At 53.6% G+C, this 25,081-nt stretch overlaps 1 protein-coding gene across 1 annotated transcript in view; it reads left to right on the top strand.

Annotated features, from left to right (window-relative positions):
- LAMA5 (laminin subunit alpha 5) overlaps positions 1–25,081 on the top strand; it is a 232,150-nt gene that overhangs the window by 25,276 nt on the left and 181,793 nt on the right. The window contains exon 2 of the mRNA XM_032959653.2: positions 8,014–8,166. Within this exon, the coding sequence (XP_032815544.2) occupies positions 8,014–8,166 (153 nt within the window). The remainder of the gene's footprint in view (positions 1–8,013; positions 8,167–25,081) is intronic.

Raw genomic sequence — 25,081 nt, 5'->3', positions numbered from 1 at the left:
ACACACATATACGTAGAGGACATTACATTTAATTCTGGACTTAATTTGACAACATTCCAATTTCGAGAATTAAAAATATCGGTTGACTGTCATGTGACGGACAATACTGCCTGTCAGAGCATTTGGGAAAGTGCTGCCCTTACACTGCGTGGACTGGAGGTCACTTGAAGGGATTTCAGAAGTAGCTTTTTGATCTCTGCTTCTCTGGGCCGTTCTCTCTGAACAAGAAGGGCTTGCATACCGCTCAGTGAAAGATCGGAATAGATGCTTCACCTATTCCGAGCTTTCACAATTGAGATGAAGAGGAAGAACTCAGTAAAGAAATGTGGAGTCATCACGCGAGGTGACTGCTGGAGTGGATTTGGCACGGGCAGTCCTCAGATTCCGACTTGATCATCTGAGTTTTGATGAGTGCTCCGCACGGAATTAAAAACAGGAATCGCATCCAACAAACTCCCTCCCAGCGGGCCTTCTGCATCAAATTAATGCTCAATTTGGAAATGTCGAGACTGTGGCTTGCACAAGATTATTTCTCTGCACTGCAAGTTCGGAATGCGATGGCAATTTGCGTCCCACGTGACACAACGTCTCCTGGCCAAGCGCACTCGCTGTTCTGAACAGTCCGTATGAGATCTCACTTCCTCGGTCATCCTCGCAGTGACTTATGGCTAATCATCGAACAAAGACGGCCGCTGCATCGCGCGCTTTCACGTGCGCTTCTGCGGCCGTCTGGAACGCTCTTCCTTCCGATGTTCGGAAGCCACTGAGAGCTGTGCACTCTTAAATCTAGATCTAGATTGAAAACTCATTCCCCAGCATCTCCCGATTCGCGCTGTTGGCAACGTACGGTGCGAAAGTTCAACGTACGTACGTACTGTACGTCCCAATGCTGCACATTCGCAGCAGCAGCAGCAGCAGCGTTCAATCCACGTTGACTTTGAAGAGACTCTCAAAGGCCCCGCATCTCCCGCCTGGCTTCCCAGTGACACTGAGCTTAGCCCCGCGCCTCAGACTCGATCATTTCTGCCTCCGAAATATTGTTTCGCGCGCTACAGACTGCAGTGTCATTATTATTATTTGTGCTATCGCCCATTCGACCCGCACAGTGCGCGGGGCAGGTTTTCCTCCACTCACAATGGTCTGTCCGTGTACAATGCCATTGGGTTGGGTGGAAGGTGGATAATTTGCAGGGGCCCTATGCCCTTCCGATACGTTTCTAATGCGGCTCTTAACACCGTTGAAATCGACTGTGGGACTGGCCGTTGCATTTGAGGCAGGGCCGGTGGAGACGCTTACAGCGGGGGCAGCAAGGCGGCTGTGGGACGCAGTTGAGCGAGGAGCTTTTTGCTGATGTCTCGTCGCCGCAGAGTGTGGGAGCCGTTTAATCTTGAGTGTGTGGGCTTTGCTAACTGCAACCCACCCCCACCCCCCCACTAGTTTCCTCCCACACACAGCAAAAAATAAAATACCCAAGAAGACGCTGTGCCTCGGAACGCTAAACAGAGCCCTCGTGTGCAAGTCTTTAGGAATTGATGAGACATTGCGCGATAGAGATTTCAAAAATTATATATTTTTTTGTTACAGGCGATCAATTATATAGCCCTTCATCGACCTTGGACAAACATCAGCCCGAGCATTAACCGCGGTCTATGGATTGACTCTCAGAAGGGGGCCCGCTTTAGGTTATGAAGCCAGCTCATTTTTTTTAATTAACGTCGCACGTGGGAGGGATCCGTGACGCCCAAAGAAAACCCCCTCAGTGCGATGTGCTACTGCCACAATAAAATCCACGCAAAACCTACTTGCCGTGCTGCCTTCCGTGGATGCCACTTTTTTTTCTGATCCGTGTGCCGTGACAGGCACTCTTTTAACTTTGCGCTCATTAAACGCAATGCGACTCGGGGGTCCAAGCCAAGGTCGCCACATGGCTGGCTTTAACCCGGCACGTCTCTTCGGGTGGCAGCAATTTATTTGTACAGGGGTCTGGTGCAGTTACCGCAGAACACTGCAGCGTTGACCGAGAGTTGAGCGGTGGCCAACCGGCGTCTCCCAAAGCCGCATGCGCCTCTCAAATCCACCGCACGCGCCTCTATCGGAGGGGGCGTAACGTAGAACGCGCAATCACAGCGGTAGCGAAGAATACTGAGTGTTAGCCTTAACAGATTGTTGGGGCAAGTGCTGTTAGCGAGCACCTATTAAGACCGGCACGGGTGGGTGGCCAGCAACCACGCCCGGCCGCTTTTGTCTCCCCAGTGGCGGTGTTCACACACCGCACCAGGTACTCATTTGAGGCCCACGACCAGTTGAGCTAAACGTCACCGGTGTTGGCCGTGAGCGGGAATCGAACTCGGGTCGCCGGGTTCGTAGCGCAGCGTAGCGCTAACCGCTACACCACCGCTCCCCACACATATATGTATACATATAGATGGCTCTTTGCAGAACTCACGGGTACTTCTTGATCTGTTACAGGTTGGCCACCCCTGATCTAGGCTAAACTATTAAACTTGTTTTTATTTCACCAGGTAAGGCCCACGGAGCTATATAGCTCTTTTTTTTGAAGCGACCTGGCCACATTTGATAGCTCAACGAAGTGGCGTATCATATGTGAAGCTTTGAAGTGATTTATATTGTTGAAATGTATAGCAGAAAAATACCCTAAACTCATGTTTCTAAATGTGAAGGGAAAAACCGGAGGACCCGCAGAAAAATCCACGCGACCACGGAGAGCGAGAGAGAGACATGCACACTCTAAATATATAGCAGGCGTCAGTGTCGGGATTGAACCCACGAACCTCCTGTATACCAGGCGAGGTAGTTAACATCTCGTCTTGCTGACTGAGAAATCTGTCCGGGTTTTGTCTACAGTGGTTGCAACTGCAGCTCCATTATTGATGGAAGAAGCAGGGAGTGAGCATTACTGGGTCATGGGTGCGCTTTAACACAAGCAAGGACACTCCGTGAAAGGGACGTGTGTAGTGGTGCTGCAGTCATTTGGCTTTGCAGCTCCGTTGGCCGAGTGACAAACTAGCGCAAGCCCAGGGCCACATGAGCCACATGTGGAAATTGATGCAATTTTCTGTTTATGTATCGAGTAGATAGGCAACTTGTGCGTGGGGTGCGTGGGGTGTGTTGGGTGTGTATGTGTGGTGTGTGTGGGGTGTGTGTGTGTGGGGTGCGTGGCGTGTGTGGGGTGCATGGGGTGTGTGGGGTGTGTGTGTGTGTGGTGCGTGGCGTGCGTGGGGTGTGTGGGGTGTGTGGGGTGTGTGGGGTGCGTGGCGTGCGTGGGGTGTGTGGGATGTGTGTGTGTGGGGTGTGTGGTGTGTGTGGTGTGTGTGGGGTGTGTGTGTGTGGGGTGTGTGTGGGGTGCGTGGGGTGTGTGGGGTGCGTGGGGTGTGTGGGGTGTGTGTGTGTGGGGTGTGTGTGTGTGTGGGGTGTGTGGGGTGTGTGTGGTGTGTGTGGGGTGTGTGTGTGTGTGTGGGGTGTGTGGGGTGTGTGTGGTGTGTGTGGGGTGTGTGTGTGTGTGGGGTGTGTGGGGTGTGGGGTGTGTGGGGTGTGGGGTGTGTGTGTGTGTGGGGTGTGTGTGTATGTGGGGTGTGTGGGGTGTGTGTGTATGTGGGGTGTGTGGGGTGTGTGGGGTGCGTGGGATGCGTGTGTGTGCGGGTCGTGTGGCGGTTTGCGCGCTGCGTTATGAACCCGGCGACCCGGGTTCGATTCCCGCTCACGGCCAACACCGGTGACGATTTTCTCAACCGGTGTTGGGGCCTCCCCTAGGTCGACTCGGCCTCCAATGAGCACCTGGTGCGCTGTGTAAACATCGCCACTGGGGTGACAAAGGTGGCCGGGCGTGGTACTGGCCACCCACCCCGTTCGTGTGCTGTGCCGGCATTCATAGGTGCTCGCTAACAGCACTCGCCCCAACAGTCTGTTAAGGCTACAAGGGGGGATCTTTATCTTGTGAGCCAATGTATATGTGCAGGCTCCATCGTTCGATTTACTTTTTGCAATACAATGGAGCAGGCGGGTGAGCGTTCACCTCATGTCGGTGGTGATTTGATTAATTGTCCCGGCCTGGAGTTGTACAATTAGAACGAAGAACCTGAGTCTCTTTTGGTTCGTGTCTGGTTTGTATTGTTTTGTGTCTGTATTGTTTCGTGTCTGTATTGTTTCGTGTCTGTATTGTTTCGTGTCTGTATTGTTCACACATAGACCTCAACGTAACGTTAGCACACGGTTCGCATCACATTTTCATATCTAGGAATGAATTCTTCTTCTTTCGTACGGCCGATGTAGACGCAGAGCAACGGCTACAATTTCACATTCAGGCGGCCAAGTCAGATAACCGAGTCAGGAACCAGCGGAGTGCATCATCGCTGTGATGTCTACTTCGGTCCGTTCTGGATGGCCACAGTCGCACACCGGTGGAGAGTTTTTCACCGTCCATTTGTTCGTTGATTGCCGATCACGCGGATCGATTTGAATCAGTAAAACTACGCGCGGTTTACAAACCCCCAGCGATTGCACCTCGCTGCGTCGCCGCTCGCGGGGGAAGCGGCGACGCAGCGGTCCGTTCGCCCAGAGCCCGCCAGCGGCCGTGGCCAACGTCGGTGGCGAGCGACATCCGGAGCAGCAACGTCCGCCGCCATCCCTACTGGCGGAACTCGCGCCCCATCGCAAGGCCGGCGCAGCCTGCGGGGGACTGCCGGCTGACACTGCGGGTCTGCGGCAGGGCAACATTGGCAAGGGTTGTTGATTTGAGATGCGCGACCTGAAGTGAGTTTTCCGAGGGCGCTTGTGCAGGCGCCCTCTGCGCGTGCAATGTCCCTCACGTCGGCAACTGTGGGTGGGGGGGGACGAAAGTAGGGGGGCCGCTGTGCGCCGCTGACCGCTCCCCAGCCCCTCGTTGAGCTGAGAGCATTTGGCCTACGGGGGGGGAGGGAGGGAGGTGGGGGGGGGGGTGCCGAGTGGGGGATGACCTCCGCCCGTGTCTTGAGTGAAAGATATTTCTATCTTGATTTGAAGTTTTCGTGACTGCAGGAGTCCACACCCTTTGGGTCTTTCGGTAAAAGTCACGTGGGTAGAAAAATAAAATAAAACAAGAAATGCTGGTTCAGCAGTTCTACTGCTGGATACATTTGTTTTTTTTTCCACCTGAGGATGACCGCTTGTGTTGTGATCGAAACGTCGTGATTTATTGCTTTTTATTTTATTTTTCTAACTAAGTGACTTTACCGAAAGGACCAAAGAGTATGGATGTTTCTATTTATTTTTCTGTGGCGGGACAAGATGGTCGGATGCGTTCTGCCTGCGTGCATGTTCCCACTCTCTCTATCTCTCCGAGCCGTGTCCTTTCTCAAAGAGGTTGGCGTTCATGGTCTCCCTCACATTTAGCTGCGTCCGTGATCTTTTTGTTGGTTCGACATTCGTACATACAACTGCTTTTTTGTGTTTAATGTCGCTCTCCTTCCTGGCATCTCCGATTAGCACGGTTGGCTACGTACGGTGCGGAAGAAGTTCAACATAACATACATTTACTCAATGACTTTGCTTTAGACACTCCCAGTTGTGTCTCGATTTGAAGCTTTCGTGACTGCAGGAATCCATGCTCTCTGGTTCTTTCGGTAAAGTCACGTAGGTAGAAAAAATTATAAAAGAAAACACGACGTTTCGGTAGATGATTTTCTCACCTGAAGACGGACGCTTGCGTTGCGACCTACGTGACTTTACCGAAGGAATCAGAGAGTATGGACTCCCAGTTGTGTCCAGTTGTTCAAATTGCTTAAGTGGCTTCAGTTGTTTTCTTCCCCAACTTGTTGTGGTTTCTTTAATGTTCCCAGTCAAAACGTTTATATTCAGTTCCTTGTTTTCTTATCACATGTCCAATAAATCTAACTGGCATTTTCCAAATTTATTCTCATTAATATTCTTGTTGTGTTCCCTGCTGCTACCCGTAATAAATTCACGTGACTCGTCTTGTCTGCCAGGGAAATATTTTACATCCTCCATCTTACAGTGAGGGAAAAAAAGTATTTGATCCCCTGCTGATTTTGTACGTTTGCCCACTGACAAAGAAATTATCAGTCTATAATTTTAATGGTAGGTTTATTTGAACAGTGAGAGACAGCATAACAACAACAAAATCCAGAAAAACGCATGTCAAAAATGTTATAATTTGATTTGCATTTTAATGAGGGAAATAAGTATTTGACCCCCTCTCAATCAGAAAGATATCTGGCTCTCAGGTTTCTTTTATACAGGTAACGAGCTGAGATTAGGAGCACACTCTTAAAGGGAGTGCTCCTAATCGCAGCTTGTTACCTGTATAAAAGTCACCTGTCCACAGAAGCAATCAATCAATTCGATTCCAAACTCTCCACCATGGCCAAGACCAAAGAGCTCTCCAAGGATGTCAGGGACAAGATTGTAGACCTACATAAGGCTGGAATGGGCTACAAGACCATTGGCAAGCAGCTTGGTGAGAAGGTGACAACAGTTGGTGCGATTATTCGCAAATGAAAGAAACACAAAATAACTGTCAATCTCCCTCGACCTGGGGCTCCATGCAAGATCTCACCTCGTGGAGTTGCAATGATCATGAGAACGGTGAGGAATCAGCCCAGAACTACACGGGAGGATCTTGTCAATGATCTTAAGGCAGCTGGGACCATAGTCACCAAGAAAACAATTGGTAACACACTACGCTGTGAAGGACTGAAATCCTGCAGCGCCCGCAAGGTCCCCCTACTCAAGAAAGCACATATACATGCCCGTCTGAAGTTTGCCAATGAACATCTGAATGATTCAGAGGACAACTAGGTGAAAGTGTTGTGGTCAGATGAGACCAAAATGGGACTCTTTGGCATCAACTCAACTCGCCGTGTTTGGAGGAGGAGCAATACTGCCTACGACCCCAAGAACACCATCCCCACTGTCAAACATGGAGGTGGAAACATTATGGTTTGGGGGTGTTTTTCTGCTAAGGGGACAGGACAACTTCACCGCATCAAAGGGACGATGGACGGGGCCATGTACCATCAAGTTTTGGGTGAGAACCTCCTTCCCTCAGCCATTGCCAAACGTCAGCCTCGAAACCTTAATGACTTGGAGAAAATCTGCAAAGAGGAGTGGGACAAAATCCCTCCTGAGATGTGTGCAAATCTGGTGACCAACTACAAGAAACGTCTGACCTCTGTGATTGCCAACAAGGGTTTTTCCACCAAGTACTAAGTCATGTTTTTCAGAGGGGTCAAATACTTATTTCCCTCATTAAAATGCAAATCAATTTATAACATTTTTGACATGCGTTTTTCTGGATTTTTTTGTTATTCTGTCTCTCACTGTTCAAATGAACCTACCATTAAAATTATAGACTGATAATTTCTTTGTCAGTGGGCAAACGTACAAAATCAGCAGGGGATCAAATACTTTTTTCCCCTCACTGTAAGTTCATTGCTCTTGTTTCTAGTTTGCTCTGCAGGCTCTTAGTAATTCCCGGCGGTCAATCCTTGCAGAAGCTTCTGGATAGCCACCGAACAAACACGGTCACTGCATTGTGCGCTTTTGGATGCGCTTCTGCGCGCCGTCTGGAAAGCTCTTCCGATGTGTCGGAAGCCACTGGAGCTATGCACTTTGAAATCATCATCCAGATTGAAAACTCATTTGTCTAGAACTGCTTTTTTGTGTTTAGTTTGTTGTCCTTCCCGCGGCACCTCCAATTAGCACAGGCTGGCTATGTACGGTGCGAAAGAATTTCAACATACATACAAAGGTCCCCTGTATAGCCTTAACAGACTGTTGGGGCAAGTGCTGCTAGCGAGCACCTATGAAGGCCGGCACGGCAAACGAGGGGGTGGGTGGCCAGCACCACGCCCGACCGCCTTTGTCTCCCCAGTGGCGATGTTTACACACACACGCGCAGGAGAACGGACTGTCGCGGCTGCCCGCGGAGGGGGGGGGGGGGAGGTTGGGGGGGTGCTGTGAGACGCTAACCGGCGGCCTTTTTTTTTCGTACCGCAGGGCCAGTTTTGCGACGTGTGCCGCGTGGACGCGCCCGAGAAGGCGCACCCCGCCAAGAACGCCATCGACGGCACCGAGCGCTGGTGGCAGAGTCCGCCGCTCTCGCAGGGGCTCCAGTTCAACACCGTGAACGTCACGCTCGACTTCGGCCAGGTGGGCCCCCCCCCCCGCTCCCCATCCTCGCCCCACGGTGACCCCCTCGGTGTAGCCGCGACGCGCGCGGCGAGGCTCCGGCGGAAGACCCGGGCGCGTTTATTTCACGTGCGCGAAACGCGGCGAGGCTCCGGTCGCTTCGTGCACGGCAATTGGGTCGAGGTGCAGCCGTGCGATTCCCTGCTTGCTCTCGCGCCGCTGCGGGCGGAGGGGCCTCCGCTGGCCGGAGGCCGCTCCAGAGAGGGCCCGTTCAGGAGGGTGTTGTTTCGGGCCTACTCTTCTACGCTGTTGAAGGAAGTGGGAGTAGCCACGCTTTAACCCCACCGGCGGAGTAGTACCCGTTTGCAACGCTGGCTGGGCACCAGCGTGGGAGGGATTCAATGAACTCGATTCAAACAATTGTTGCGACTGCCGCGCCGGGGAGATCAAATCGAACCGGCGAGCTGTCCACGTTGCCGGCCCATTTTTGCTAAACGTTAGGCCACGTGCAGCAGGCCTCGCGAGAACGAAGGCAAGAATGTAAATGATCTTTGATGAATTTTACGAGTTGTGATGTTATTACAAGCGAGGGTGGGTTAATGAACTGCCACAGCTTCGGTGCATTGCCCCGGTGGTTTGTAGAATTCTCAGCGGGTTCTCCTAAAGGGGCAACACACATATATCTCAGCTTGCATTGACCGTAGGTTGTAGTTCTGTGATATCCGTGTCCGCGGACCATTCTCGAACGCAAAGGCTCGCGGCCGCTCCGCGAGACGTCCGCATGGATTCTCCGACTTAGTGACGCGAACGCCGCCGGCGCAATCGGGGTCCTTGGTCCCCTCAATTCTCACCGCACTGACCAACGTGCCGAAGCGTTACAAACAACGCCGGCGACGGACATGGCGGCGTGGGTCGACGGAACCTCGGCTTCCACCCCCCGCCCTCCCCCCCCCCCCCCGTCAACTCCAGCGACCGAGAAATGTCTCCCGAGGTCTGCGAGGATCTCGTTTTTTTTACGCCCGAGCTCCCGCTTGGAATGTGAGGTCACGACGGTTTTGCACACTGCAGTAAATGGAATTACGCTTTGCTTTATCGATTAATATCGATTGTTGAGCACGCGACGCCCGTATCGGGTCGAAGCGTGTGAGCATTATTGCTGCCTTAGGCTAAATGCAACGAATTCTCATCAACCACCCCCCCCCCCCATCTCCCCTGTGGCCACGATAGAGGCGCGATCAATCATCGCAGTATACAAAAAAATATTCTTCAAACGAACCGCGCATTCTTGCACCCTGACAATTAGTGGAATCTCCTGGGGGGGGGGGGGTGGGGGGCGATGGCGGGAGAGTAGGGGCTGTGGGGTAAGGGTTTATCAAATCCGCCCTTACCTTTGATGTTAAACAAAATACATTTCAACGGGTGTGCCTTTGTGGCACAGGGTGTCAGGTCGGGTTCTGAGAGAAGTCTTCCCTCCCTGCCCCCCCCCGCTAGTAAAAATTCACATTGGGGTGTAATTGATTGCATCCCTTGGCGCAAGCAGTGTAAGCACTGAGGCTCTGCCCATCTCGTGCACGCTTCCGCATCTCGGTGTGCACCCAGATGCCTACGGAGTGGGACGCTCCTTGCGTGCAGGTACGTGGAGCCGAGTCGCTCGTCATTTCGAGTTGGAGTTTGAGAAATAAAACGGAAGCTGCCCCGGCGCTAAGCCTCCAAGCCCCATCGTCGTGTGCACGCGGCCCGGACGCATTGCACACTGTCTCCTGAAACAAAGCGCCCGGCCCATGCAGTTCGGAAGAGCTGCATAGATGTACATCTTTCCACGCACGACGTCACGTCTTGCCCCCTCGATCGCATCTGCCGGTGCCACTCCAGCACAGCTAGTGGTGTTGGGGAGGGGGGGGAGTCTCAGCGTCCCAGAGTGGAATCCTGCATCGTCTGCCAGTGAGCGTAACCCCAAACACGTGTTTTTATTGCTCAACGGATGCATCCCCCAGATTGATGGATTTTTTTTTGGGGGGGGGGGGGGGGGGAGGGGGAGGGGGGTTTGTCCGAGCAGTCGTGCAGGGTAAATGAAAACTGTTTCTAAAGAAGCCGACGTTTCTCTCCGGCAGACATTGTGCAGGCGGCTCTCTTGCTCCAGCAGTTTAATTCGTGCGTTTGGATTATTTGCCTGCTGTCAGTTTCCACGTGATGAGCCACTTCGTCGAGCGACAATTTGTCGCCAGGTCGGAATCGCAATCGGAAATATTTATTTATGCCGGAGGAATCCGATGAGCTATGAAGCTCTTTTTCTCACGTGTGTCCAGTCGCGGCGGGTAAGAACGTTACAACGATGAACAGTACAAAAACACAATTGGAGTGCAAGGCGCAAGAAGAGAGGCAAAGAAATCGCCCAAAGACGTACAAATTAAACTAAAGCGTCCCACTGCTACGATGCGAAACCCACGGGGGTGTTAACTTGTTTTTCAGAAGCGACCTGGCAACAAGTGATAGCTCAACAGAGTGGCTTGTCGCGTGCGCAAAGTACAGCCGCAAAAATTATGTCCTGAACAAGTGCCCAACAGCTCAGTCGGCTTTGCATCGTAAACAAAGTGGTACAAATAAAGTAAGCAGTTTTCAGCTTAATACGGCCCTTCCCTCGGCGAGGCATTGCGGAGTGACCCGCTGGTAACCGAGGCACGTGGAGTTTGGTGAAGATGCGAGGGCTCAAGAAAAATGCGGTCATGCCGGCTGGCTCGGGGACGTTTCTCCCACGATTTGAGGAATTCTCTTCGGGGAGCCGCTCTGGTTAAGGCTCTCTCAGGCTTTCGCACTGAATTCGAAGAATGTTGAATACATCTATATACAAGTGTGTCAAAAATTCTTCTCGCTTTTAAACATTCTTCTGGTTTTTTTTTTGTGTGTGTGCTGACAACGAAATTTGGTTGGCGTATTTGCCCCTCCACGTGATGACTTGATTTGATTGGCTCCACCGCTGTCGCGGTGGAGAGTTATGGTTAAACGCTGACATTATACACTACTGCAAGATACAACCCCAGCGGTAACCAATCATACAATACGTCTTAAATGTCTTCAAAGTCCAAGTGCCTCCATGCCTCATGTTGGCAGCCCTGACTCAGTGGTGAAAATGTTGCATTACTATGGCAGGGACATTCGCGGTGGCTAGGAGATGTTAACTTCCTCGCCTGGTAAACAGGAGGTCGTGGGTTCGATCCCGACCCCGAAACCTCTATATTTGGTGTTTGCGTGTTCTCCCCGTGGTTGCGTGGATCTTTCTCTGGATCCTCCGGTTTTTCCCCTCCACATTTTGGAAACGTGCGTTTATAGTATTTTTCAAAGTGTTTCTGTAGGTAAATCACAGTTCATTTCTGTGCAAAGTGGAATATAACAGAGTGCATATGTTTTAAATGTGCATCTTGTGTGCAGGTGCAAGTTGAATTTTATCATCGCCAGTCCATGAGAATTGTCCACGGCTTTAGGGGGGTGTGGGTGGGGGGGAGATGGGGGCATTCGTACAGTAGGGTGAATAGAGAAAGGCTGATATATACAAGACAAAGATCCCCCGTGTAGCCTGTAATGGACTGTTGGGGCAAGTGCTGTTTCGAGTAGCACCTATGAAGGCCGGAATGGCACACAAGGGGGTGGGTGGCCAGCAGCACGCCCAGTCGTCTTTGTCTCCCTAGTGGCGATGTGTTTATACACTGCACTTATTTGAGGCTAAGTCTACCAGGACCGATTCAGATATATACGCCACTGGTATGAACCGTGAGCGTGAATCGAACTCGAGTCGCCGGGTTCGTAGCGCAGCTCGCTAACCGCTACACCACCGCTCCCCACAAGAATACACACAGATAAAGACAGAGATCCCCCGTATAGCCTCAGCAGGCTGTAGGGGCAAGTGCTGTTAGCGAGCACCTATAAAGGCCGGCACGGCACACGAGGGGGCGGGTGGCCAACACCACGCTCGGCCGCCTTTGTCTCCCTAGTGGCGATGTTTACACATCGCACCAGGTACTCATTTGAGGCTGAGTCGACCTAGGGGAGGCCCAGGACCGGTTCAGATAATCCTCACTGGTGTTGGCCGTGAGCGGGAATCGAACCCGGGTCACCAGGTTCGTAGTGCAGCGCGCTATCCGCTACACCGCCGCTCCCCACAAATATACACGAACACACACACACACTCACGTCCGTGTGACTCGGTCGTGTAGGAAATGTCCAATGTGCAATTGGGGTCATCTCAGCCCATGACTACTTCGTCCAGGTCTCGACCTGAACAACATCGCGTGGGACCGTGCTGTTTCGTGGGAACTAGACGCCCGTCTTCTTTCGTGGTCGTCGGCGGCGTCCACAGGAGCGGACGCCGGCAAATGACGACCACATTTTGTTTTTTTTTAATTGAACCCATATCAAACAGTCACGTACAGCAGAGGGCACACGTACGTACGCAAGTAAGGTCAGCGCATCTGGGGATTGCACCGTCTGGGTAGGCTTTTCTCTAAACAGCAGCTTGTTAAGATGGACAAGGTTCATTTTCTCACCAAGGTAGGGGGGTGGGGGGGGGTGCAAAAAAATTTATTTGCGAAAATTAAAAAAACCTTATTTGCACCTTGGAGAAAGTGCCGCCTGCCATAGTTCTGTGAATGTTCCACCACAGGTTCAGGACCCTCGAGGGGAGATGAACAACTGCGTCATGATTAGTCGAACACACGGGGATATTTTTTTGTGAATGGGCAGAGCCCCAACAACTCCGCGCCCGCTGACCCGCAGAATATGAGATTGTGGTCCCTAGTGTAAATAACCGCGGGGCAAAATTGTTAGGAAGAGCCAATTACGCTAAGCCCCGTGTAACAGGTTCACTCTGGGGAGGATGGATGGCCTGCCGGTGAGCCAGCGTGCGTGTAGCCGACAGCTTAATCCTTGTGGCTGATTTCTGGGAGGAATTTCCTATGACCCTCGTGACCTCTTCTCTCGAGGGGGAGGGGGGCGGGGGGTTAAGGCGTTTGTGTGCAAGTGCTTGTTGTAATTGTGAAATGACAAAGCCACATTGGGAATTGTGTGCAACTTAACAAAAGTTAAGTAAATGTCTATCTCTGCTGCTGACGGAGCGCCGGTCTCACGGTCGTACGGTTGCAAGTTCAAATAGCATTCGGAGGCCAACTCAGCCAATCATCCCTCCAAAGTATGATAAAAAAGTGCCACTTTTTAGTGAGTGACCAGTCGTCGTTTTATGGAGGCTGACTCTTAACAATGGGGATGCTGAATTTCCAGGTGTGATTTGGAGCCAACAGTGGAGGAAAGTACTGCTCCAATGTTCGCGAGTACAGCGAGACAATTTGGCATTCACTCATCCGTGGATTGATCGCGAAAAATAATAACGACGACGATGACGACGATTATTTTTTTTGTCCAATGAGTTACAAAACCTCCATAACTGTTTCACGGTCAGCTGAATGCGAGTGCAGAGACGCACGTGCCAGTTGCAGGGGCGCCATGATGGCGAGATGTTAACTACCTCGCCTGGTATACAGGATGTCGTGACCCTGACGCCTGCTGTATATTTGAAGTTTGTTTGTGACTATGTTGAACTTCTTTCACACCATAGATCGCCAACCGTATGAGTAGGAGTTTGTCTGTTCTCCCCGTGGTCACGTGGGTTTTTCTCCAGGTCCTCGGGTTTTTCCCTCCACATTAAGAAAGAACATCACGCATTTAGAGTATTTGGCTGCTACAGTAAGGGAAAAAGTATTTGATCCCCTGCTGATTTTGTACATTTGCCCACTGACAAAGAAATGATCATTCTATAATTTTAATGGTAGGTTTATTTGAACAGTGAGAGACAGAATAACAACAAAATCCAGAAAAAACGCATGTCAAAAATGTTATAAATTGATTGGCATTTTAATGAGGGAAATAAGTATTTGATACCCTCTCAATCAGAAATATTTCTGGCTCCCAGGTGTCTTTTATACAGGTAACGAGCTGTTATTAGGAGCACACTCTTAAAGGGAGTGCTCCTAATCTCAGCTTGTTACCTGTATAAAGGACACCTGTCCACAGAAGCAATCAATCAATCAGATTCCAAACTCTCCACCATGGCCAAGACCATAGAGCTCTCCAAGGATGTCAGGGACAAGATTGTAGACCTACACAAGGCTGGAATGGGCCACAAGACCATTGCCAAGCAGCTTGGTGAGAAGGTGACAACAGTTGGTGCGATTATTCGCAAATGGAAGAAACACAAAAGAACTGTCAATCTCCCTCGGCCTGGGGCTCCATGCAAGATCTCACCTCGTGGAGTTGCAATGATCATGAAAACAGTGAGGAATCAGCCCAGAACTACACGGGAGGATCTTGTCAATTATCTCAAGGCAGCTGGGACCATAGTCACGAAGAAAACAATTGATAACACACTACGCCGTGAAGGACTGAAATCCTGCAGCACCCGCAAGGTCCCCCTGCTCAAGAAAGCACATATACATGCCCGTTTGAAGTTTGCCAATGAACATATGAATGATTCAGAGGACAACTGGGTGAAAGTGTTGTGGTCAGATGAGACCAAAATGGAGCTCTTTGGCATCAACTCAACTCGCCGTGTTTGGAGGAGGAGGAATGCTGCCTATGACCCCAAGAACACTATCCCCACCGTCAAACATGGAGGTGGAAACATTATGCTTTGGGGGTGTTTTTCTGCTAAGGGGACAGGACAACTTCACCGCATCAAAGGGACGATAGACGGGGCCATGTACCGCCAAATCTTGGGTGAGGTCCTCCTTCCCTCAGCCAGGGAATTGAAAATGGGTCGTGGATGGGTATTCCAGCATGACAATGACCCAAAACACACGGCCAAGGCAACAAAGGAGTGGCTCAAGAAGAAGCACATTTAGGTCCTGGAGTGGCCTAGCCAGTCTCCAGACCTTAAACCCATAGAAAATCTGTGGAGGGAGCTGAAGGTTCGAGTTGCCAAACGTCAGCCTTGAAACCTTAATGACTTGGAGAAGATCTGCAAAGAGGAGTGGGACAAAATCCCTCCTGAGATGTGTGCACCTGGTGGCCAACTACAATAAACGTCTGACCTCTGTGATTGCCAACAAGGGTTTTGCAGAGGGGTCAAATACTTATTTCCCTCATTAAAATGCAAATCAATTTATAACATTTTTGACATGCGTTTTTCTGGATTTTGTTGTTATTAATCTGTCTCTCACTGTTCAAATAAACCTAACATTAAAATTATAGACGGATCATTTCTTTGTCAGTGGGCAAACGTACAAAATCAGCAGCAGATCAAATATTTTTTTCCCTCACTGTATACATTTCACCACAATAAGCCACTTCGTTAAGCTTCCATTTGTGGCCAGGTCGCTTCTGAAAAATAGCTCCATAGCTCAGTGGGCCTTACCTGGTGAAATAAAAAAATAGTTTAAATTTTAGTTTAGCCTGTAGATGCATCATCTGCTCATAAACGCGCACTACAAGCACCACGTCTCCGCTGGCGCGCATCGCACGCACGAGGCCATTGCGCGCTACGCGGCTGGCTTCCAACGGGAGCCACTAGCGGCTCACGGCGAGAATGGCGCGAGTGTCGGTGTGGCCCCCCCCCCCAGCACCCTCTCCCTGATGGTCCCAGGGGCGCGTCTCTGACAAATCTCTCACTTCCCAGACAGACGAGGCACGACCGCCCCCCCTCCCGTGCCTCCCAGGCATAAGGGCCGCCCTGGCAATTACAGAGGAGGACACGTGGGTAGCAATCATCCGGGCGGCGTTCAAAGCGCAGTGCCGGCGGGGGCCCGCACTGCTGGTGCCGGGCGTCTGATCGCCGGGCGATTCCGCCTCGGTGGCGCGCGATCCCTCCTAATCGGTGCCCCCAACTTTTGAGACCCCTGGGCAGGGGGGAGGGGGCACTCTTTCTTGTGGGTACCCCCACCCCCCCCCACCTTCCACTAATGCCTCCAGGGCAGGCCTGTGCTCGCTGACCCGAGGCGGCCGCGACGCTCCGTGTGCGCGCGCGAGCGCTTGTTAGGGAAACGCTCGATCGCGCGAACCTCCCACGTGCTGGTGCGTGAGCGGCGGCCGGCCAGCGTCGCCGGCGCTAGCGCCACCGCGGCAGCCACCGCATCGATATGACCGCGACCCCCTCCTCGGCGCACAGTGCAGGGGTACGCATGTATGCGGAATCTAATTAAATTGCCCGTCCTTTGCTTCACCCCGTGGGAGTCTTTCAAGATGCGTTATTACTTACCGTTGTAATGTGGCGTGAGCGAATAGCGGCGGTTCAGCGGTGTGCGCGCACTGCGCTTTGAACCCGGCGAACCGGGCTCTATTCCCGATTTGCACCCACGGCTAGCACCGGTGGCAAGTGAAATCCGAACTGGTCCTGAGCTGCGCAGCCCCTCCCCCCGCCCTTGCCCCTTTTCACAGCCTCCGTGACTGGCAAGGCACGGGGAAGGCCTTCATTGCCCAAGCGACTGAAGCAGAACCCTTTAAAGCTCAGTTGTAAAGCTTAGCTGGATAAACAAAGGATCATTCTTATTATTACTGCAGTTTGATATGACCTGGCTCTGTGGTGACCTGGCTGGGTGCTGATTGGGCTGGGTGGTGACCTGGCTGGGTAATGCCATTGGTGGGTGGTGACCTGACTGATTGGGCTGGCTGGCGACTGGGTTGGGTGGCAATGCTGCAGAGCCACCTACGTGAATTGCAGAAGTTTGCGAGCTCAAATCCCGGATGTTGGCTGACTCAGCCCATCATTCCTCTGGGATCCATAGAATGATAACTCTTTTGGTGGTAAGAAAATGGGATTTCTACTGCCGGTTTGCGAGCCACCTGCAGGGATGGACGCTGCGACCTTTTTTTATACTTGGTAGGTGATCGCGATCAATGCAGATCACGTCACCAAACCTCACCAGTGCATCCTTCCCACTCCTGCAAACCCTTGTTACGCAGAATAACTTGGACGCAAGGTTGCCTCTTGCAGCGCAGCCGGCAAATCGCCGCGCGCCGTGCGAGCCGGCGTGGGAAAGTCTTCGCAAATGGTCCACGTCGCGGCAGTTGGCGACTGTTGGGGGGGGGGGCACTCGATCGCGGTGTCCACCGAGCATGGCGATCCCACTCCTCTTGCCGTGGGTGCCACGCATTGCCCGCCTTCAGTCGTTGTACTGCGGGTCCCCCGAGACCCTGGACCAGAGACACTTTCAGACAAGTGCCATTAATTGTGCGTGGAGTTACCCATCTTCCGCGATGAGGCATCAAAGGTGTTGGGTTTACATATATGTGTTTTTAAAGTATTAATCCTCTGTAGCCATGATCAATCGTGAATGATGGATGATGGCCTCCCTAAGTCGCTGCAATAATTTCTCATTCCGCGACACAACACACCAGCGAGCACCTTCACACGAGCCGGTCTCATCACCTGAGGCTCTCTATTTCTGTAGCTGCTGCCACTCTGTAGGTGATCCCTCGCTCACCCGCAGCAGAGGGTTAGGGCGGCACACGCCATTGTTGTACCGTACTTACTTGGTCTCCCCACACCTGTGCTCTCCACTTCACCATTCCGCACTGACCGACGTGATGAAGCAAGTTTCAAATAGTTATGAGTTGCGGCAGATTATAATCGTATGAGTTGCTATCTTCCGCAACTCATACGGGCATGGGGGAAGGCCTTTGTCCGGCAGTGAATTGACCAGAGGCTTTACATATGCACGCATATATATATATCCATATAGAGTGTATATCACTTTAGAAGAGTCCGATTGAGCAAGGCACGGCTTTAAGGTACATTAGAATTAACAGCGTCCATTTGTGACTAGATGACGGTATTAGTATTTGTTTAAGGTGCCGTGAAAACGCGTAACGGGAGGGCCGCGTGAAGGCTACCGTCTCCCGCCCAATGGTGTTCCTCGCCGCCGACTCCAAAGTCCCCGATCCCCCATCAGGAATCGCGCTGCTGTCACGATCCTAGAACCTCGCCCAGTTCCGGCAGAACGCTGTTGTGCGAGCAGAATGGAACAACGCGGACGTACAGAGTAAAGAACAGCTGACCCAAACATCGCAACCGCCTGGCGTTGGCATCCCTCGAAGACACCGGTGGTGGAACCATCAACCGCATCAGGAAATCAACAGCCTGATGCGCACATCTCCATCATGAGTGGGAATATTAAAAACGCGCCACGGTGGTGTGATTGTAGCCGTGAAACCCAAACTATGGACCTCGGCAACACCGCTGTGCTCGACGCTCTTTCAGTGGAGGAAACGGCAACACTCCGCAACACTCTCTCCCGAAGCCCTCTCATCCTGGCCAGCAGGCCTCGGACAGCGGCGTTCAGCTCCTGAACGTACCGCGCGCGACACGCGAGAATAGGACAAGGAGGTAACACTGACACGTGGATTGCACGGCAATTTGTGCAAGGCTTTGTCCGTGCTAATATTTACACGTGATCAAAGAGCTGTGGCAAAAAAAAAAACTCACTGGAGTCCCAACACCGTGCGTAGGTAAAGCGCTGTGAAGGAAAGTGGCTCTGGTTAACGTTCATTACTTTCTAGGAATGCCGCCCGCCATTCAGGAGTGAATGGAAGGCCCCCCCCCCCCCCCCCCGTTTTGCAACGGTGCTTAGAAAACAGCAGTGCGGCATGAACCAGATCGACCGGAAGGCGCCCGATCTCAGATCTTAAAAGCGAAAACAAGGTTTTGCCTGGAAAGCGGCCATGGTGGGGTTGGTGTGGCCACTGTAGTATGCCAGGTGGGGTTGGTGTGGCCACTGTAGTACGCCAGATGGGGTTGGTGTGGCCACTGTAGTACACCAGGTGGGGTTGGTGGGGTCACTGTAGTACACCAGGTGGGGTTGGTGTGACCACTGTAGTACACCAGGTGGGGTTGGTGGGGCCACTGTAGTACACCAGGTGGGGTTGGTGTGACCACTGTATTACACCAGGTGGGGTTGGTGTGGCCAACGTGACACTCCAGGGCTGTCCTTACGTTGGTGGTTCACGGCTGGCGGTGCGACAAAAGCCCTTGAGTTTACCGTCGTGTGCTCTCACGTCTCTGTCCACCCGGGCCGTCACCGACCCGCACCGCGTTGAGATGAACCCCCCCCCCCAACCCACGACTGGGTGGGTGCGAGGAGGCCCTCACGTGGCCTCTGGTACACGACGACGGCGGCGGCGGTGAGCACCGCGGTGCCGGGCCACCCGTGTGTGTGCGTGCTGTGCGTGCTGTGTGTGCTGTGTGTGTGTATGCTGTGTGTGTGTGTGCTGTGTGTGCGTGTGTGTGTGCGTGCTGTGTGCGTGCTGTGTGTGTGTGCTGTGTGTGTGTGCTGTGTGTGTGTGCATGCTGTGTGTGCGTGCTGTGTGTGTTTGCGTGCTGTGTGTGCGTGTGTGCGTGCTGTGTGTGTGTGTGCGTGCTGTGTGTGTGCGTGCTGTGTGTGCGTGCTGTGTGTGCGTGCGTTCGTGTGCGTGCGTTCTTGTTTACGTGCGTTCGTGTGTGTGTGTGCGTTCGTGTGTGTGTGCTGTGTGTGCGTGCTGTGTGTGTGTGTGCGTGCTGTGTGTGTGCGTGCTGTGTGTGTGTGCTGTGTGTGCGTGCGTGCTGTGTGTGCGTGCGTTCGTGTGTGCGTGCGTTCTTGTGTGCGTGCGTTCGTGTGTGTGTGCGTGTGTGTGTGCGTGCTGTGTGTGCGTGCTGTGTGTGCGTGCGTTCGTGTGTGTGTGCGTGCGTGCTGTGTGTGCGTGCGTTCGTCTGTGCGTGCGTTCTTGTGTGCGTGCGTTCGTGTGTGTGTGTGCTGTGTGTGTGTGTGCTGTGTGTGTGTGTGTGCGTGCTGTGTGTGCGTGCGTTCGTGTGCACACCCGTGGGGAGCGGTGGCGCAGTGGTTAACGCGCCGCACCGCGAACCCGGCGGCCACAAAGTTCGATTCCCGCTCGCGGCCAGCGCCAGCGATGATTATCTGAACCGGTCCTGGGCCTCCGCTAGGTCGGCTCAGCCACAAATGAGTGCCTGGCGCGGTGTGTAAACATCGCCAATGGGGAGACAAAGGCGGTCGGGCGTGGTGCTGGCGACCCACCTCGCATGCGTGTTGTTATCGGCCTTCAGAGGTGCTGCTCGCTAAACACCACTTGCCCCAACCGTCTGTTGAAGGCTATCCAGGGGATCTTTGTCTCTGCGCACTCGTGGCCGAGTGTGCGGAGTGTGTGGAGTGTGCTGGAGTGTGCGTCTCCCCTTTTAGACCTCGCTCTCTTATCTCCACATTCGCTTTCACCACCCTCACATTCTTGGCATTGCTGGCCTCAAGGGCACGCCTCTGAACCTTTCTCTCGCGTCCGTCCGTCCGCTTTGTATATACATATTTTCGCGGCTTAAGCTCTGGTTACCTGGAGAGAATTGAATAATTGCAAACGGCGTTACGGCACAGCGGCGTTCGTCTCCTGCATCTTTCGCGTGACCCGGGAGAAGCTGACAATGACTGGGGACGTCTACTTCGGCGATCCACTTTGCGGCTTTCCTGAGATGCGATGCCCTGCACGGTTCGGGACTCACGGCCACGGTGGCCAGATGTCAGCTACCTCGCCTGGCGTTACAGGAGGTCGTGGGTTCAATCCCTAACCACGGCGGCTGTATTTTTTTGGAGTTTTGCGCGTTCTCCCCTTCGTAGCGTGGATTTTTCTCCAGGCCCTTCGGCTTTTCCCTCCACATTTCGAATCGACATGCAATTAGAGTCTTTGCCTGCTTTCAATTTCCACGTGATAAGCCACTTCGTTGGGCTACCATTTGCGATGGCCAGGGCGCTTCTAGTAAAGGGCTTCTCAGTTCAGTGTGGGCCTCGCCTGGTAAATCGTAACGTAAAATATACATCCGTGCAGACTGTGTGGGAAAGTGGCGTTCACGAGCGCCTGGTAATCTGGATGGAACATTCAGCGGCAGTTGTGCGCATTGGCCAGCGCGGTGAAGCACGGACAAACAAACAAACCCCCCCCACCCCTCTCCATCCAGCAGTGGATGAGGCAAAGTGCCCGTACGCTCCGTTGGTCCGATGCGTTGCGTCCAACGCGCTCTGATCGATTTGCGGTTGTCGCCGTGGTGGGACGCGTTCGCGTGCTGCGCTCGTTGTTGCTGAGTCTCGAGGCTCCTGCTCAGGAGGTTCCTGCCAAGTTTTCGCAGTTGGGGGAGGGTGGGTGGGTGGGTGGGGGGGGGGATGATTGCGATGTCGATTAATTAAAAAAAACACATTCGTGGCCACGTCCGCGCTCGCGAGGCCAAGCCGAGCTGCCCGGGTCCCCAAAAGGCAACTTTTGTCTTGGAAATCCCTCAGAAGCGGGGTCGTTTTTTTTCTCCACTCCTCTTTTGCACTGTACTCGCAGCTGCACTGCGATTGGGCCGGGTGAGGTTACATAAGTGGCGACAGAGGTGGGTGGCAGGCAGGCGGGGGTGGGGGGGAGTCATGGGGGACATTGCCCCCCCCTCCGCCCCCCCCCCCCTCCCGTGCTCGGTGGGCATTCGCAGACGTCATCCGCCCGCGTTGCTGCTCTTGCTGGGAACGCGCGTCCAACGTTGGGGGGCAATGGGGAGGTCCCCTGGGGAAGAGGGGGGCAGGGCTGCTCGCGATGGCCACTCCGGCTGGGCCCCCGTCTGGCCGAGCGCAGGTTCACGCGCACCACCTTGCCTATTCACGTCCTACCGGGTTGTTCCCCCGCTCGTATTGGGCACGTGTGAAAAAAGAGCTTCGCGGGCTCATCGAATTCTTCCCGTCTAAGCAAAGATTCTGATTCTGACTTGCAGTGACCCCGTACATTCCAAATGAATGTGAAGTTACACGTTCAGGGGCTCTGCGGTGGCGAGATGTTAACTACCTCGCCTGGCAAGCAGGAGCTGGTGGGTTCCGGACACCCGTGTATTTGTAGCCTGCATGTCTCTCTCCTCGTGTAATTGGCTGCAATAATTGTCCACGTGGTAGGCCGCTTTGTTGCGCTCTCATTTGTGGCCATGTCGCTTCTGAAAAAGAGCTACATCGCTCAGTGGGCCCTTACTTGGTAAAATACAAGAATAGTTTTAAGTTTCATTTCTTTAGCCAGGTGACAGCTCAAGAGACCACTGGATAGGGTTCTCGATTGCAAGTGTGACCTGGATCACGCGATGTCTCCGTCAGGTGATTGCCGTTTCGGAGCTCGCAAAGGAAAACCCGCACCGTGACCCCCAGAGTTTGATAGCGAACCCCGCCTGCAAGGTGGCATCATCACAGCTAATTCTGAGCTCCCTATAATTTGCCCCAACCACACGAGGGCAGGTGGTTGGGGCTACGGGGGGGGGGGGGGGTGGAGGCGGTGTGGGATGTTCATCGCAAGTGTAAATCAATGTTGTTAGCCCCTCTCGGAGGTTGAAATGCCAAATCGAGCGTTTAGCCAGATGTTGAATGCGCCCTTTGGCGGTCAGTGCTGAGGCCGTTTGAGTCGCTGCGTTTGGCCAGCCTGATGTGATCTTTGGCAGCTGCTGGCCCAGTTACAAGCCCACCCCTCCTGCCAAAGCCTGACCCGGTCTCGTTCACGATTTTTTGCCACATTATTTGGTGATGCTGCTGCTGCGTTGGCATTGGTGCACAATCGCGATTGACAAACAAACAAAAAAACACAGTCAACACACTCGTCAAGAACACTGCCTCAAAATAAAATACTTACGTAATTAATCGGTCATTTTTCCGGCAATGGATCATCTTCATGGTTTTAGGTACTGTGAAGAAGCGTCTGTCTCAACAATAATCATTATAATAATCCTTGTGTACCCAGGAAAACCTCACCGAGTCTCAAAACTCTTCCCCAAGAGGGCCCTGTCGCATTGGCGCTTATTGAGTTGATACCCAGCCAAGGGGTATTGGCTTTCGAAGTTGCAGTGGTGAGTTGTGAGTTCTTGTTCAGAACCACACGGCCAGTCCCACAACTTCGATAGAAAAAGAGTTCAGTGAAATATTCTCCCTCCATATCTACGATGAGCCTTGTCCTTGACACACGAGAGATTACCGTGTATTATAATCACCACAGTTAAAGCTCGCTATCACAGTCCCACCTCCGTGCATTTTCACAAACCTAGTATTCCATATTTTTATCGCCCGTAATATTAACTTTTCTAAATCTTCATTTTCGCGAACCCTCGGAAACAAAAGCTAACGAACCCTGAATGTGTCCCAAGGGGCCCTTTGGTGTGGACGGCAGCCTGCGCGTGGTGAAGGGAACAGGACAGCAAGGGCTTAATTCAGTGCCCCACGCTCCAAGATTTGCCGTATCGTCTCAACTCTGATTTTAATGGAGACACCGGGGTCTTAACGAGCGGCGGGGCGTGCAGCGGCACGCGATGGTTTGGTGCGCTGCGCTACCCAACTCGGCGACCCGAGTTCGACTCCCGACGGCTAACATCAGCTGTAGGCGACCGGTCGTGTGGTCTTCCCCCTCGCGCTCCCTTCGCCAACCCGCAGTGACCCAGCGTGTTGACGTATGGTGGAACGACTCCGATTATGACCCGCTCGGGACGTCAAGAGACCATTATCCAGTAATGGATTGACAGGCCCACGTGTGTGTCTATACGTAAAGGAGCGTAGCGCCTCGAACCGGCCGACCCGAGTTCCATTCCCGCTCACGGTCAACACCGGTGACGATTATCTGAACCGGTCCTCGGCCTCCCCTAGGTCGGCTCAGCCTCAAATGATTACCTGGTGCGATGGGTAAAAATCGCCACGGGGGAGACGAAGGCGGCCCTGGCGTAGCGCTGGCCACCCACCCCTTTGTGTACCGTGCCGGCCTTCGTAGGTGCTCGCTAAAAGCACTTGCCCCAACAGTTTGTCAAGGCTATACAGGGTGGGGGGGGGAATCGTGGGATCGCGCAGCTAGGACACGCGCGCCACTCCAAGCGACGGTGGCCGGTGGCCCGTGCACAAACGACGGCGGTGGCAGCGGTGGCGGCAACCGAGGGAGGCGAACGGAGCACGCGGGCAGCGGCCGCCGCAGGTGCTCCGTCGGGAACCCGCGAGTTGATCGCGGCGGCTCTTGGGGGCAGAGGCCTCCGTCCGGCGGGGGGCGTGGGGGTCGGGGTCTCGGCCGCGGCTGGCAGAGGGTCGCGCGATGCCGCGAGCGTCTCGGCCCTCGCTCGGTCGCCCCTCCGCCATCGCGTGCGGCTCGACGGCGCTGCCGAGCCGTGCCCGCGGCCACCTTAAGCCGCGGGCTGAGCAAAAGCGCCGCCTTGGAGCGTCGTGCGTCAGGCGGAGCGGCCTCGGTACGCTTGGGATAATCCGCGGGCCCCTTGCCGTGCCAACGGCGGGGGGGGGGGGGGCGGAGGGGGGGGGTTTAAGGGCCCCCCGGCCGGCGTGGCGTGGGCAGCGTTTGGCGGGGGGGGGGGGGAGGGGGGCAAGCACGGCCGCTCGCCGATGACCGCCGCCTCCGATCGTGAAGAGAACGGAGTGCGACCCGACTCTCTCGTCCGTTCGTGGGCGGAAGACGTTTGGCGTCTAGCGCTCGGGCAACATTCCCGCGTGCGAGAAGAAACCGCCTAAAGAAGCAGGAAAGTTAGAGGCGACGTTCGGGGCAATGGACCCCTTCTTCTTTCGATGTGCCGTGCCCGAAATGTCGCCTGCCTGATATACTTTATTTGTTCATTTCATTTTCGAGGACACGGCGTTACTGGCGCTACTTGCGCGTACTGTACACGCAGGTACTGAGCAGCGGCGACTGCGGCGTTTCCAGACCCCCCCCCCCCCCCGTTGCCCACAACGTCTTTAAAAAAAAAAAAGGAACCGGTCATTCTAGTGCATTAACTGGGGCTGAATGGTCTCTCTGTTTGCCAGAGTAGCTGTCACCTGTCGGGAGGAATGCTTTGTGGTTCATTGATAAGGGGGAGGGGGGGGGGCCGGCGGAGGAGGGGTGGGCGGTGGGGGGGGGCTATTTGATGGGACGAGCGACGCGGCTGAAGTTGAAGTGG

Source organism: Petromyzon marinus, chromosome 23 (assembly GCF_048934315.1).
Source record: "Petromyzon marinus isolate PM22_M1 ecotype Great Lakes invasive population chromosome 23, UKy_Petmar_22M1.pri1.0, whole genome shotgun sequence".
Classification (NCBI taxonomy): Eukaryota; Metazoa; Chordata; class Hyperoartia; order Petromyzontiformes; family Petromyzontidae; genus Petromyzon; species Petromyzon marinus.
This window is presented reverse-complemented; position numbering and strand designations above follow the sequence as displayed.